The 14063-nt window shown below is 48.5% G+C and overlaps 1 protein-coding gene across 2 annotated transcripts in view; it reads left to right on the top strand.

Moving 5' to 3' along the window:
* Positions 1-7801: 7801 nt before the first annotated feature.
* Positions 7802-14063, top strand: part of LOC149337794 (mitochondrial tRNA-specific 2-thiouridylase 1) — a 53728-nt gene continuing 47466 nt past the window's right edge. The window contains exon 1 of one of the 2 annotated variants that reach the window (XM_089553526.1): positions 7802-8007. In XM_089553526.1, the coding sequence (XP_089409652.1) occupies positions 7920-8007 (88 nt within the window). In that variant the 5' untranslated portion in view covers positions 7802-7919. The remainder of the gene's footprint in view (positions 8008-14063) is intronic. The other variant, XM_089553528.1, reaches the window with a different exon arrangement.

Below are 14063 nucleotides of genomic sequence, written 5' to 3'. Positions count from 1 at the left end.
CCCTGCAGTCGGCTCATCATGACATGCCTGCATAATTTCTTGCGTGAGAATTTTGGGCACGACAAGAAGATGCACTGTCCTGTTGGGCGCGAAGTTCTTCTTCAGGAGGACATTATTGTGAAGGACGAAGGACGACAGTTGGCGCTTGAACCCTCGGGGAGGCGATGCGGTCTTGCCTTTCAAATAATCAACTAGGCTTTGCAGCTCAGGATCCGAGCGCTGCTGCTGCGCGAAACTGCTGGCGCTTACCGCGCTAATTTCAATCCGGCCATCACCTTTAAAGAGATCACCTCTCTTTATCAAAACTTTCATGGTCTCTATCCCCCTCCCTGTAAAGGCATCACCAGGGTGGAGGAGCGCTGGCTTCTCCGCCTCTATACCAATACTGTACTGTGCCCGGCCGCACTTCAATTCTTCTTTCTCGGGCGCGTGCCCACACTGTGAGGAGGAGTTTTCGGACATTTACCACATGGTGTGGGCATGCCCTTCCAATCCTGCCTACCCACCCCACCTCCACCCCACTCGAGAGGACTGGGAAGGTGCCCTGCGCGGCTGCTCCGAACTCCATGCCCAACAGGCATTGGTAGCTAGAGCCCGGGCCGCTGCAGAAGCTACAGGGATCCCGGACTAGGGATCCCTCCTAGTGTTTGTAAGGGGCGGGCCCTTCCGGCTCGCCCCATCGACCTCTCACTGTAAATAGGAATAAAAGTTTTCCTCCTCCGCCTCCTAAGAAAGCGTCGTCGTCTTCCTCTTCCGGTGCTGCGTCTACCGGGGCTCGGGATAAGCAGTCTGCATCGGAATGCTTGCGACCAGATTTGTAGACTACAGTTATGTCGAATTCTTGAAGACGCAGGCTCCAACGAGCAAGGCGGCCGGAGGGATCTTTCAAATTCGCCAGCCAGCACACAGCATGGTGATCGCTCACAACCTTCAATGGTCGTCCATATAGGTAGGGGCGAAATTTGGACGTGGCCCAAATAATGGCGAGACATTCTTTCTCGGTCGCCGAGTAGTTGGCTTCGGCTCTCGGCAGTGAACGGCTAGCGTACGCGATAACTTTCTCCTGTCTGCCATTTTTCTGAACGAGGACCGCTCCTAAGCCCACCCCGCTTGCATCGGTATGAATTTCGGTTCCGGCGTTTTCATCAAAGTGCCCGAGCACAGGAGGGGACTGTAAGCGGCGCTTCAGCTCGTTGAAAGCTTCCACTTGCGGCGTGTCCCATTTAAATGGCACGTCAGCCTTGGTAAGTTGGGTGAAAGGTTCAGCGATGCGCGAAAAGTTCTTCACGAATCGCCGGTAATAAGCGTACAATCCAAGGAATCTGCGTATAGCTTTCTTGTCATTAGGCTGTGGAAACTCTGCGATCGCAGCCGTCTTCTGAAGGTCTGGGCGAACTCCATCCTTGCTTACGACGTGACCAAGGAACAGCAGCTCCTCGTAGACGAAGTGGCACTTATCTGGTTTCAGTGTTAGTCCTGAAGACTTGATTGCTTCCAGCACTGTCCGAAGCCTTCTGAGATGGTCTTCAAAGCTTGAGGAGAAGACAACAACGTCATCTAAGTAGACTGGACAAATTTGCCACTTCAAGCCGGCGAGCACCGTATCCATTACTCGCTGGAACGTCGCTGGGGCAGAGCAGAGGCCGAATGACATCACCTTGAACTCGAAGAGTCCGTCTGGTGTGATGAACGCAGTCTTCTCGCGATTTCTTTCGTCGACTTCAATTTGCCAGTAGCCGCTCTTCAGGTCCATCGATGAGAGGTACTTAGCGTTGCACAGCCGATCCAATGTGTCGTCGATGCGGGGGAGGGGGTAGACATCCTTCTTCGTAATGCTGTTCAGGCGGCGGTAATCGACGCAAAAGCGAAGGGTGCCGTCCTTCTTTTTCACTAGGACGACTGGTGCTGCCCAGGGGCTCCTCGATGGCTGGATGACGTCGTCACGAAGCATTTCCTGAACTTGCTTGCGGATAGCTTGGCGTTCTAGCGGCGATACGCGGTAGGGGCTCTGTCGCAAGGGTCGGGCGTGTTCGTCTGTGACAATGCGGTGCTTGACAAGCCGGGTTCGTCGCAGATTCGATGCTGATGAGAAGCAATCGCTGTACTTTTGAAGAAGACTGCGTGTTTGGTCTTGTCTGCTCCGTGGTAATGCTGGGTTGATATCAAACGTTGGTTGATGGCCTTGGTCAGATGGTTCTACGGGTTGGTCGGGTAGGGCAAATATGTCCCTGATGACTGCCAGCTCGTCAAGGAAAGCGACCGTCGTACCTTTGTTTAGATGCCGGTATTCTTCGGTGAAATTGGTTAGCAGCACCTGGGCTTGGCCATTTCGAATTTCGGCGACTCCCCTTGCGACGCCCGATCCTCGATCCAGGAGTAACTGGGTGTTCCCCTCGATGACGCCTTCGGCATTTTCGATGTCTCCAGTACCTATGCAGGCGAGGACACTTGATCGGGGCGGCACGCTCAATGCTTCGTCGAGGACGTTTCAGGCAACGTGATGAGTCGCGCTCGTCGCAACAGGTATAGCTTTGTTCGTGGAAAGCTTGATCGACTTAGATCGAAGGTCGATGATCGCTCGATGTTCATTCAGGAAGTTCATTCCCAAAATCACGTCTCGCGAGCATTGATGTAGGCTCAGGAAGGTTGTAGCATACGTTCTCAAATTTACAGTAACTATCGCGGTGCAGCGTCCTGATGGCGTAATAAGGTTACGACCTGCGGTGCGGATCAGCGGGCCATCCCAGGTTGTTGTCACTTTCCTGAGTCGGACAGCGAATGGGCCACTCATGACAGAGTAGTCAGCTCCCGTGTCCACCAAGGCAGTAACCGCGTGACCGTCGACCGTAACTTCAAGGTCACTTGTTCGTGTTCTCGTATTGTACGTTGTCTTCGGTGTCCGATCTCGGCTTCGTCGAGTAGTGTGGCTGCGGTGGGCGTACTCCAACGTTACTTCACTAGGCAGCGGTAAAAGTTTCAAGTCTGGCCGCGTCGTCGTCGTTGTCGGTGTTGTCGTCGGTGTTGTCGTCGGTGCTGTCGTCGTAGCTGAGGCATGTTCTTGTGTTTCCGTCGATGGAGGATCTTTGTTCTTTTGCTCAGAAGCAACCTCACCTCCAGAGGCTGCTTTATTCAATTTAGTCTTCGGGGGCTGGGGGAGCGTCCACGCACGGCGTAGCCTCGGCTAGGAGATACAAAGCGCGGTGACGATGGCGACGGGGAACGTGATAGACGGCTCTGCGATGAGTATTCTTCCCGCCGCAAGCACTCCTCGATTTTGGCTGGTCGCTGGCCGGGTCGGGGTCGTGGGGCGTCGTAAGAAAACCCTCGGATGCCCATTCTCCTGTATGGGCACTACCGGAGAATGTGATCAGCTTCGCCACAGTGGAAGCATAGTGGGCGGCGCTGGTCGGGAGTTCTCCACTCGTCGCATTTCCTCGGTTGTGTGCGACGCTCGTAGGACAGACTGGTTGGGGCGAGAGGGCGGCGGTCCAGCGCAGCTGGCTGAGGGCGATAGGGGCTTGGGTCTCGTCGTCGAGGTGCAGGACGGCGGACTGCTGCGGCGTAAGTCATGGCTGGTGGCTGCAGAGGCTGCGTGGTTGTCGACGTCACACCCAAGGCCTGTTGAACCTCGTCCCGGATGACGTCAGTGAGCGATATAACCTGCGGCTGCATTCCTGTAGGCAGCAATCGTCGGAGCTCTTCTTGCACAACTTCACGTATAACCTCCCGCAGGTTATTGCTGTTAGCGGTGTCCAGGCAGCTTGCTGACAAAATGCGCTGCTGGCGGTCATACTGGCGGGCTCTGGCATCGAGTTTTTCCCATGGTGGATGCCTCTTCGACGAATTCCGCGACGGTTTTCGGTGGGTTCCGTACGAGGCCCGCAAAGAGTTGCTCTTTAACTCCTCGCATAAGCATCTTGACCTTTTCTTCTTCCTTCATGCTCGAGTCGGAAAGCCGGAAGAGACGCTTCATCTCCTCAGTGTACACTGCAACGGTCTCGTTTGGGTGTCGTATGCGAGACTGTAGCAGCTGCTGGGCTCTCCTTTCTCACGACGTTTGTGATAGTCTTGAGAAGCTGCTCCTTGAAGGTTTCCCAATCCGTAAGGCTGGCTTCCTCATTCTCAAACCGGATTCTTGCTGGTCCAAGGCGAAGAAGACGTACCTAATTTTCATGGCGTCGTTCCAGTTGTTAAAGTGAGCCACACGGACGAACTGTTCCAGCCATTCTTCGGGGTCGACGCCAGGTAAAGCGTCGAAGGTTGGTGGCACCCGGGGCTGGTGAAGAATGATTGGAGTCGTCGTCTGGGGCAAGCTCATGGTGGACGTTGCTATTGGCTTTCGCTTCCGAGTAGGGTCCGGCAGAGTCCCGAATTCAGGTGCGTCCCCTAGCAGACGTCGGCCTGCGCGGTGAACTGGAGTCAGGTCCTCCGGTGAATGGCTCAAAGGGCTGGCGTCACGACTTGCAGGGGGTGTCCGGTGCATGGAAGGCTACCCAGCACCTCCACCACATGTCACGTTGTAGTGACGGCAGTCCAGCGGTCAGGAAGACACCAACCAGTCTTGGAAACTAAGCTCTTTATTTGGGCTGACTTGCGTCCGCAAAACAACTGAATCACTCGGCGGCGGCGTACGCAACAAACGAGCTCGTCGGTCGTCGAACTACGAATGCCCGCTTCTCGCGGCATTCGGCCGTCCGAAGGATATCGGTGGTTGCTTGGGGAGGTCTATTTAGGATGTTCTGTACGTCCGCTGAACATCCGCAAACAGCCGGTAGACGTCCGTCGGCCGTCCGAAAGGTGGCCAAAGGTATACGGTTCGTCCGCCGACGGACGTCCAGTTGAGTACGTCCATTGGCGGATCTTTCTCGAATATTCGCATATATGGTGCATGCGTGCTTTTTTCACTCCGCGCAATGCAATAAAACCAAAAACAATTTGATGCATAGCACGCATATTTTATTGTGGTTGATGATACATCAGCAGAGAAATGGGTTACATTCGGAAAATTTCTTAAATGTGACTCTTCAAATGTGGCAAGCTTGGGACACACATCCGTAATCTTCCCACCCACAGGATTTCTGAAATAAAAAAGAACGCGGCAAACATCAGTCATGTGAAACAAATGGCACAATGCAGTAGCCCAAGTAAAAACATTGGAACCAATTAATAGAAGTGTTTAATGCTGCAAGTATAACAGACAATGCACTTTAACAAACACCTCAATAAGTATAAGGCAATAACAGCTCTCACTTTTCCACACCATATTTGACAATGTATCTGTTCTTTACTTATTTTCATGGGCCTTAGGGCACTAACCTGCGCAGCACTGTACGCGACTGTGCACAGAAAGCCGCAAAACTTCCGTTGCGAACCACTGCGACCTCACGTGCTTCCTATGGTCTGCCTTTCGCGCGTTGTCACTCTTTATATAGGCACAGTGAACATAGCGATGCCTTAAAAATTAACGAGATGCGAAAACACTCCGTCCCGCGACTTTGAAGAGGAGTGGGAATTAGTCGCGCGAGTTGAGGGCTCCCGCAGCTGTGTGATGTAGGCTCCCGAAAGTGTGAGAACAGCACACACTTGGGGAAGCCATCTCCTCGCGCTTACTGCTCCCACTGTCCTGTGAACGAATGTTATATGAGCATGCTGCATTGTCCTAGAAGCAAAGTTCCAAGAAGTGTACTGGATACATACCTTCGTAGGCAATCACATGTGCACTAAGCCTTCTTTACACCAAGGTCGACGCAGTACGGGATTCCGGTGTTCCAGAAGAGCTTCAGGCGCTTCCCGTATCTTTCGAATTGCTTAAGTTACATACAACTTTCGCCCACAGACCGAACAAAGCCACATTTTATAATAACAGAGCTATAAATATCTGCGCGACAACACTACGCGACATATCAACAACAGCGCTACGGAGCCGTACTGATGGATTGGATTGGTCTGACCGCGAACTGACATCTATGATGATGGTGATAGCAGAATGCACGGGAGTTTTGATGCTTACGAATGGTTTCAATGGCAAGTTTAGCTAGCAAAACAGTGGACATGTCGCGCAACTCCTCTAATTTGGAGAAGTTTTCTAAATATAAAACTAGTCATTGAGTTCTTGCAAAATTCTGCAACACCTGCTTCTCCTCTTAGATTATCTATTTAGCTCGTTGGCGGCTCTTGCACTGCAGGTAGGAGTGGAATCGTACCAATTTACAAACGTCTTCGCGTCAAACCCTCCAACTGATGCAAATAAAACAGTATACATACACGAAAGACTCGAATTTTGTGTGAAATAAAAAACGTCCATACTCATGGCCTGGGAAAATACTCGACCTTACATCCTTCGGACGTCCACCTCGTCTCTCATGCGGATATACAAAAGTGGACACTGTCCGTACGTCCGGCGGATGTACGAATACGGATATCCGAAATCGGATTGTGTTCGTGCGTCCGATGGACGTCCGATCTCGGCAAAGGACGTTCGGATCTAGCTCGTACGTCCGACGGATATCTGTGGTTGCTTGGGTTCATCTCATTCTGACTGGCTTTTGGTGCCCCTGTGCAAATACGGTCGAATTCATATTTTTGGAGTGTGAAAATCACGCTTGAAACGTGTGCAGAGTCAACGAAGCGAAGGGAATATATTACCATTATGAGTTCACTACCAGCTGGAAAAATTAAAACAGTGCACTGATGTATTTTTCATGCAATAAGACGTTTTGTGGTTACTGAGACGTTTGCCCGGCATGGCTGTTTTTTTTTTTTTTTGCAGGCCTTATGCACTGAAGCAAGAAGCGTAGCTTCACGGGGAAAGTTGCTATGACACCAGCGGCCATGTGGCTCGCGGGCAGCTCACTCATGGCTTATTTCTCTCTATTACCTTTTCCATTGTTGCTCTTGTAGCCTCTAAAGAGCGATTAAATGACTTCATTCAATATTGAGCACGCTGCAGGACACTGCATATGGTCGCGGATGTAGCATCCAGCGAAGCTCTCGAGGATAAGAGAGTAAAACAAAGCGGTGCTTGCTATCATAAGGGCTATGACAGCGGATGGTCGGACAGAGGTCTCAAAGTGATCGGTTTTTACTTGGACTGGCATATAGGGACATGATCTCGAGCTACTTACCAATTAAAATTCGATCCTGGTTGTGTGCCGGCTGCCGCTCTGCCCTACGTCGGGAAATCGGCAAAACGCATCGGGCCGACTAAGCAGACCTCTCGAAGGACGATGTCAGTCCCCAACCTCGGTCCAGGGTCTTTCAGCGCGGTCGGCCCGAGCAGTTCTGGTCGATCGGCTTGCCTAAGCAAGGCCGACTTCACACAGTTATCTCATTTTGCCCCTTAGGAATGGTGACACTAAAATATTGCAGTTTGATCTCGCCTTTGATTTCAGTGTTGTCAACTGCGTATGGAAAAACTAGTGCGCTGTAAACGTTCATGTAAAATGTCTTCGCCGGGTTAATGCCCATATCCCATTCAACACATCAACCATGAACCTTTTTCGCGGATTCGTTTAACCGGACGACCTGGCCATGCACATTTTTCACGCGCCAAAAGAACAGACAGAGCTGAATAAAATAACGTTGAATGCTAGCGATCATCCTGTCTACTTCTCTGTCTACGTCCGTACTATTTCACGTCACAGACTTAGTTCGCTTCTAGCCACACACAACATGCGCCGCTTTCGCAAATCGTGTGCCCAAATTCAAGAAACGAAAGTGAGCACGTTAGCCAGCGCATCGTTATGGACATCCTGTTTGTTTACATCGCCATCTTAGCGCACTGGGTCCATGTGCGGCGCCGATCGGCGCGTGTGACCCGGCTGCTGGCTTCAAGCTCGGCGATTCGCATAGTAACGTCCTCACTGGATCATGCTTTTGCGTGAATTGTAGTGCGCACAGTAGTGGTGCATGCAAGCAGCATGGTGATCAAGAAACTCGGGAAAGTTGTGTGCGGCATATCTGGTGGCGTGGACAGCAGCGTTGCTGCTTACCTTCTGAAAAAGAAAGGTATGCACTTCATATCCAGTTTCACGTTGTGCCAGCTAGAAAGAGGAATATATTACTGTAGATGCCTGAAACACATATATGATTTGGAGTTGGGATGCAGCCTCTCATATCTTCCTGTGAGCTGTTTGGCGCATACCGGTTGCAGCCCACGACATGGTACTGTGTTTTGCTCCATGCAAGCGCCAGAGTTTGAATTTCAAACAAGCGGAGTGAACAGGCATGGCTTGGTGTGTATAACCGGCCATTTCGTTCGTTTCCCTGACACTTTTTCCAGTATCTTTTTCCCAACCTGCGGCACTACGCTGTTCGCGGCCGAATGTTTCGCCCACCGGACCGGAGAGGTCTATTGAGAAATACACGATCCTGTAAGCTAGATAGCACCTCCGGTTATCTGCTGTTATTGTGAATTGAGAACAATGCCCCGTGAGTTTACCAATAAACGCGCCGATTTTTGGTAAAGGTGATCAGAAAGTTTCAAATCCGTTAGACTAGGAAGCTGAGGTCTGCACCAAAACCTACTGAACTACAGACCTGCACATATGGCGGGGTCCTATGGAGCAGCGTGCGCCAACTTTCGTTAGCTTGCCGTTGAGGGCGCTCGGTTGACCTGTTCGTCTGCTGTCATCATCATCATCGTTTGCCAATTTGAGCAAGATATTTAATACATTTGTTTCGTCTTCTTCTGCTATCTTAACATCAACGATAAAAATATCCACAATAACGACTTTTTTCGCTCTGGATGAGTATAAAAAACGTCTTTCTTTTTATCCGCTTTCTTTTCGTCAGCACCACCGTGCCTAGCATAGATAAATGGATGTTAATGATTACGTGGACAAACGACGAAACTGCCTTGTTTGAAATAAAATGATGGAGGAGGCCATCTTGTTCAACAGGTATAATGTAGCGCCACGCTTCCCGTAGGTGCCTTTTCCTAGCGGCAAAAGGCATGAACTAGAACATGCGCGCTGGAGCAGTGCCAAATGTGCAGGTCTGTAGTTCAGTAGGTCTTGGTCTGCACTTGCACCTCGTGAACAGTGCTTTGATTCTGTCGTGTCGGAATCGGTCTGCTTTGGAAGCGCATCGGCTGTCCTCGGTAGCAGGGCCCTCCGCACCAGCCTGGAAACACCTGCGCATGTCTTTCGTTACGATTGAAACTGACAGCTCGAAAATGCGAAACTTCATGCCAGGAGAACGCACGTGTGGCATTCGGGGTGCACGACATTCGACAGTACGCCGTTTTGAGCTAGTTGGTCTACATTCATCGTAAAGTTTAGCGCAGCGAAAACAAGACACAAGAAACGAAAGCCGGCACGGGCACTGTACCATTAACTAAATGCACCACTATTGGCAGTACTGGCTCTTCCTCCTGCTTTTTCATTTCCAAATTTTTTTCAACAAGAGCATCTTTGGTACCCACCCTTCAACAGTGAACCCGTCTTTTACCCTACTGTCAGCAAGTTGGCCGGATTGGTGTTACTGCACCATGTGATCACACCATGCGATTTGGCTTTGCTGCTACTCCCATTGGTGCATGGAATAGTTCCAACTACGCAGCTCGTCAAGTGTTGTCATCATCATCAGCCTGACTACACCCACTGCAGGGCAAAGACCTCTCCCATGCCTCTCCAATACACCCTGTCCTTCGCCAGCTGCGGCCACCATATCCCCGCAGACTTCTTAATCTCATCCGCCCACCTAACCTTCTGCCGCCCCCTGCTACGCTTGCCTTCTCTTGGAATCCACTCCGTTACCCTTAATTAAGGACCAGCGGTTATCTTGCCTTCCCATTGCAGGCACTGCCCAAGCACATTTCTTTCTCTTGATTTTGACTAGAATGTCATTAATCTGCTTGTCAGATGTGGCAACAATTAAATTACTGTAATGAAGTTTCTGTAAATTAGTTTTAGGGAGTTTGTAATGTAGTCTTTTCCAGCGTGATAACTCAGTAATATGAGCATTGTAATGTAGTAATGTCATGAATTACTTTTTACTAGTACTTTCACTGGAATATAACTTATTGCTTTCAGTATAACTTTTATTTAAAATGCACTACTGCTCTGTGCCAACAAAGCAGAGTAAAATTTTCACAGTCCACTTTGAGGCTCAGTTGCTCCTGCTGTACAATAAATTAAGGAACCTCAGTGCCTTGTAGGACGTGTCACCAGTGTGCATTTGTGAACAATATAAGAGGGAACAAAGTTTGAGCATTAGTTTATTGACTACTCCATAATTATCTAAGAGGATTCTGGTGTGGGCTAGTTGGGTCATGCTTTGTAATAAACAGATTCACAACAGCGCTACGGAACGAGGTTGAGAAGGAACACGAAACACAGGACGAGTGCAAAAGCACAGCGCCCGTCCTGTGTTTTCGTGTTCCTTCTCGTCCTCGTTCCATAGCGCTGTTGTGAATCTGTTTATTCCCCATAATTATATGGGACCAGTGCAGTTTTTTCTGTTTTCTAACTAGTTTTTCTCTTGGTGTATAGTAGCCAAATGTCATTCTCAAATTTAGTTGAGAAATACTCAGAAAACTTGCAATGTTGTGCAAAAGGTTCATTCCCTCTCATATTTCTCACGACTCTACCTGTTTGTATGCATGGAAACTAAACAAAAACAAAGAAGGTGCTGATTTTTAGCACGCGAGTACTAAATCTGCCTCCCAAACTCAGATTTCACTGGTGTTTGGCCATAGCCTCTCTGCGAGAACAGAAATGGCCTGGGCAGGTTGGTAATTCATCGCAACACAGTAACGTTCTGGAGTAAAAGTGGTATTCATGGCACCTAAAAAGCTCTTGAGTGCGAGCAAAAAGAGCTGCCCTACCCAAACACGGAAACCTGAGTGCAGAATTAAGCACAGAAATGCCTATGTGCATTGCAGGAAGAGGGTGGTATACAAAATTCCCCTCTCATGTGGTCGGCTGTACATAGGGCAAACGGGCAGGCGTTTGAATGTGCGCCTCCTAGAGGACAGCAATAAAGTTGGTAACATCGCCACAGACGGCCATCTGGCGGCCCATTGCAAAAAATGTGATTCAGTACCACCATGCCACCCCCTGTTTGACAATGCAGTCATCATGTATCGGCACCATAACGAACTGACTGGAGAAATCCTCATTTTGGGTGGAAAAACAGCGCGAAAGGGACGGAAGACAAAGATGAAGGAAACCACACGGACGAGCGCTGACTCACTATTTTTTATTCCGAAAAAACAGACATTTATAGTTAAAAAACAGTCACATGACCTGATGTCGCCCATGCGCATGCCACGTGTGTGGGCGACGTCAGGTCATGTGACTGCTTTTTGGTCATGTGACCAACTTGCCCAACTTTCCATTCTTTTACTGACTAGAGACATCAAGGAAGCGTGTGAGATAGCACGGGCAGGAGATCAGTGTGTCAGCAGACCGTCTGTGGCAGTATCCAAGAAGGAGCTCGATTTCATGGCATGACGGCATGTTGTTGTTTCTTCATGCTTCTTTCTATCTGCTGTATTAGTAGTGTATGTATGCTCCTGATCTGCAGTAAATCCGCTGTGTTGAAAGTTAGCGCTTGTCCCATCTCGTCTTCGTCCTGCGTTGTTCCCGCGCTATGATTACTGAGTTACTCTCTGCGAGACCTTGAGGTTGCTCTGGAAGAGGGCAGCAGGGCATCGATTAACCACTGCACCAGGAGTGGTACAAGGACTCCCAGTGATGGGAGTGTAAAGTAAAGAATGACCAATTCTGCGTTTATGGCCATTGGTCCATTAACGCCATTGTGTCGTCCCCTTAAGGTAGCGTTTAAGTGCGATTTCGCTGATCTTTGTTTGAACCCTGTTTCACCTTGTAAGCCGAGCCTTGAACCTTAACCCTTTCAGGTGCTTTGTGCACAATTGTGTTAGTGGCAGACTTACAGCTTTTTCTGAGAAACTGGAGCACTTAACAGTTATTCCATTATTTCAGTCAAATTGAGCACCTTTGCTGTTGCAAATAAGTTGTTTTTTTTTTTTTGTGCCATGTTGTGAATGCAGTAAGTAATGCTTAACATAAGAGTGAGCTAGGTAGCACTTTGTCAGCCGTTTTTGTGCTGACAGATTTTGCCGGAAGTGAAAACATCGATTGGTTTTGTTCAATTTCGAGCGTAATGTGAATCTTCGAAACACAAAGCGATTCCACAATCCCTCTGGTGTTTACCTGACACACGAGAACATTTCGATGTTATTATTTCTAACAAATCTGACACTCTGTACGGAATTCTTCACATCGTTCTAAGAACTGGCCTGCTGGTCTTTCACGTTCGAAAACTAACTAATTCCTTTTCTTGAAAAAATAATTGATTTCAGTCAAAACAAAAAAATGGCACCTGAAAGGGTTAACCAAAGTGAAAGCTAAAGTGTTAGTGTACCTAATTCACACTTGGTTGAACCGCACCAAATCATTCACAGTCTTTTTTATGTGCGACTACAACTGTCGCTGTAGTTCACATCATGCATACCAGTATTTGTGCACATTTAAAAAAAAAATCTGGTAGCCTTGAACTGTCGTCGTACCAAACCACCGCCGATATCTGGTGTCATGAAGTTGACCTTGTGACATCATCACAGCCTACCCTGATGGGCCATCCTGATTGGTCGAGAGGACATGTGGCCTTGTAATGTCATCACAAATTGCCCACCATGGCAGGTAGCAGTTAAATTAATGATTGGTTGAGAGAGGTCACATGGCCTTGTGATGTCATCACAAACTGCCCGCCAGGTAGTGAGCAACCTGATTTCCAGACAGCAGCCTACATAAGGATCAAATATCAGAAAAAAAAAATGTTGTATGCATATGTAGGCACCTTCACAGCATAGTTGGTATCTGCTACTGCAGCTATCATTCCAAATATAGCTTTTGATGGACTGAGAGTTGCAAAGAAACTGACGCAAACAGAAGTTGCAACAGAAGCGGCAACAAATTGAAATCTAACGCTATTGCATCCCATATTTGTGGTGACTTTTTTCCAATGGTTGGGATTTGTGGAGTCCGCATGGTGTGATCTGAGGTGTATTTTATAATTGAAAGCTTGAACTTGGCATCATCTGGTGTGTGATGTGGGCGTTTTTACAGGGCTTTTTTTTTTACTTATAAAATTAATTTGCTTCCAATTCAAAAGTTGCCGTTTTGGTGCCTGAAGCTGGCGACGGTCATAGATGCAGTTTAGCAGCCTTCCCCACGAAAGCGGCACTGATTCGAAGACCCCCCAATCGGGGCTGCGGTGGAAACTATGCAAATAAGTAGAGTGGCACTTTTCTCACTCAGCCGTGCTGCTGCTGCAGTCATGTAAATGGGTGAACTAAGATGTTGGAAGTTTACATGGCGGAGATATCTTAAAGTTCTGCCTACCTTTGCAGCAAATGCAGGAGCTTTCGGAAGTGCACTTTTGCCCTTGGTAGGTCATTATTCAGAATGTGTGCCCTAAATTTGCACTCGACATCAGCTGAAAACTTGCGTAGGGGCCATCACGAGTAGAGTTTGGGACAATAATAATAATAATGATGATTTATTTCCATCACCATACAGTGTTGGAGGGGATGGGAATGAAAGCAGTTATCGCTGGACAAGGGTCCCACCCCCTGTACAGCAAGTGGCATGCGACTGCACTTCTGAGAAAAAAAAAAAAGACGCAAGACAAATCACCAGCATGTGTACAAAATCAATACGGGTTGAAGAAATAACAACAAAAACAATAATAAAAAAAAGCTGTTATAAAAGATTATAAAGAGCAACCAATACATGAATACAAGTTTGAAGTATGAATACTAAGAAAATGTGGCTTCAGAAATAAAGTAGTCGAGGAGGTCAGAGCAGCTAATGTTTCCTATGTCAATGTTTGCAGCAATTAATCTATTCAGGAGTGAGGGAAGTTGGAATGTCACCATTTGGCGTCCATAGTTTGTTCTCACTACAGGTACTACACAGTGTGGTTTGCGACGGCGTGGGTATGTGCACTGTAATAACTGAATCGGGGCTAAGTCAAATGTATTTGTAATGCATCTTCTTTGTTCTATTTTATAGGTGCGCAATAGTTTGTATGCA

Source organism: Amblyomma mixtum, chromosome 7 (genome assembly GCF_055824585.1).
Source record: "Amblyomma mixtum isolate Tamu chromosome 7, ASM5582458v1, whole genome shotgun sequence".
NCBI classification, from domain to species: domain Eukaryota; kingdom Metazoa; phylum Arthropoda; class Arachnida; order Ixodida; family Ixodidae; genus Amblyomma; species Amblyomma mixtum.
This window is presented reverse-complemented; position numbering and strand designations above follow the sequence as displayed.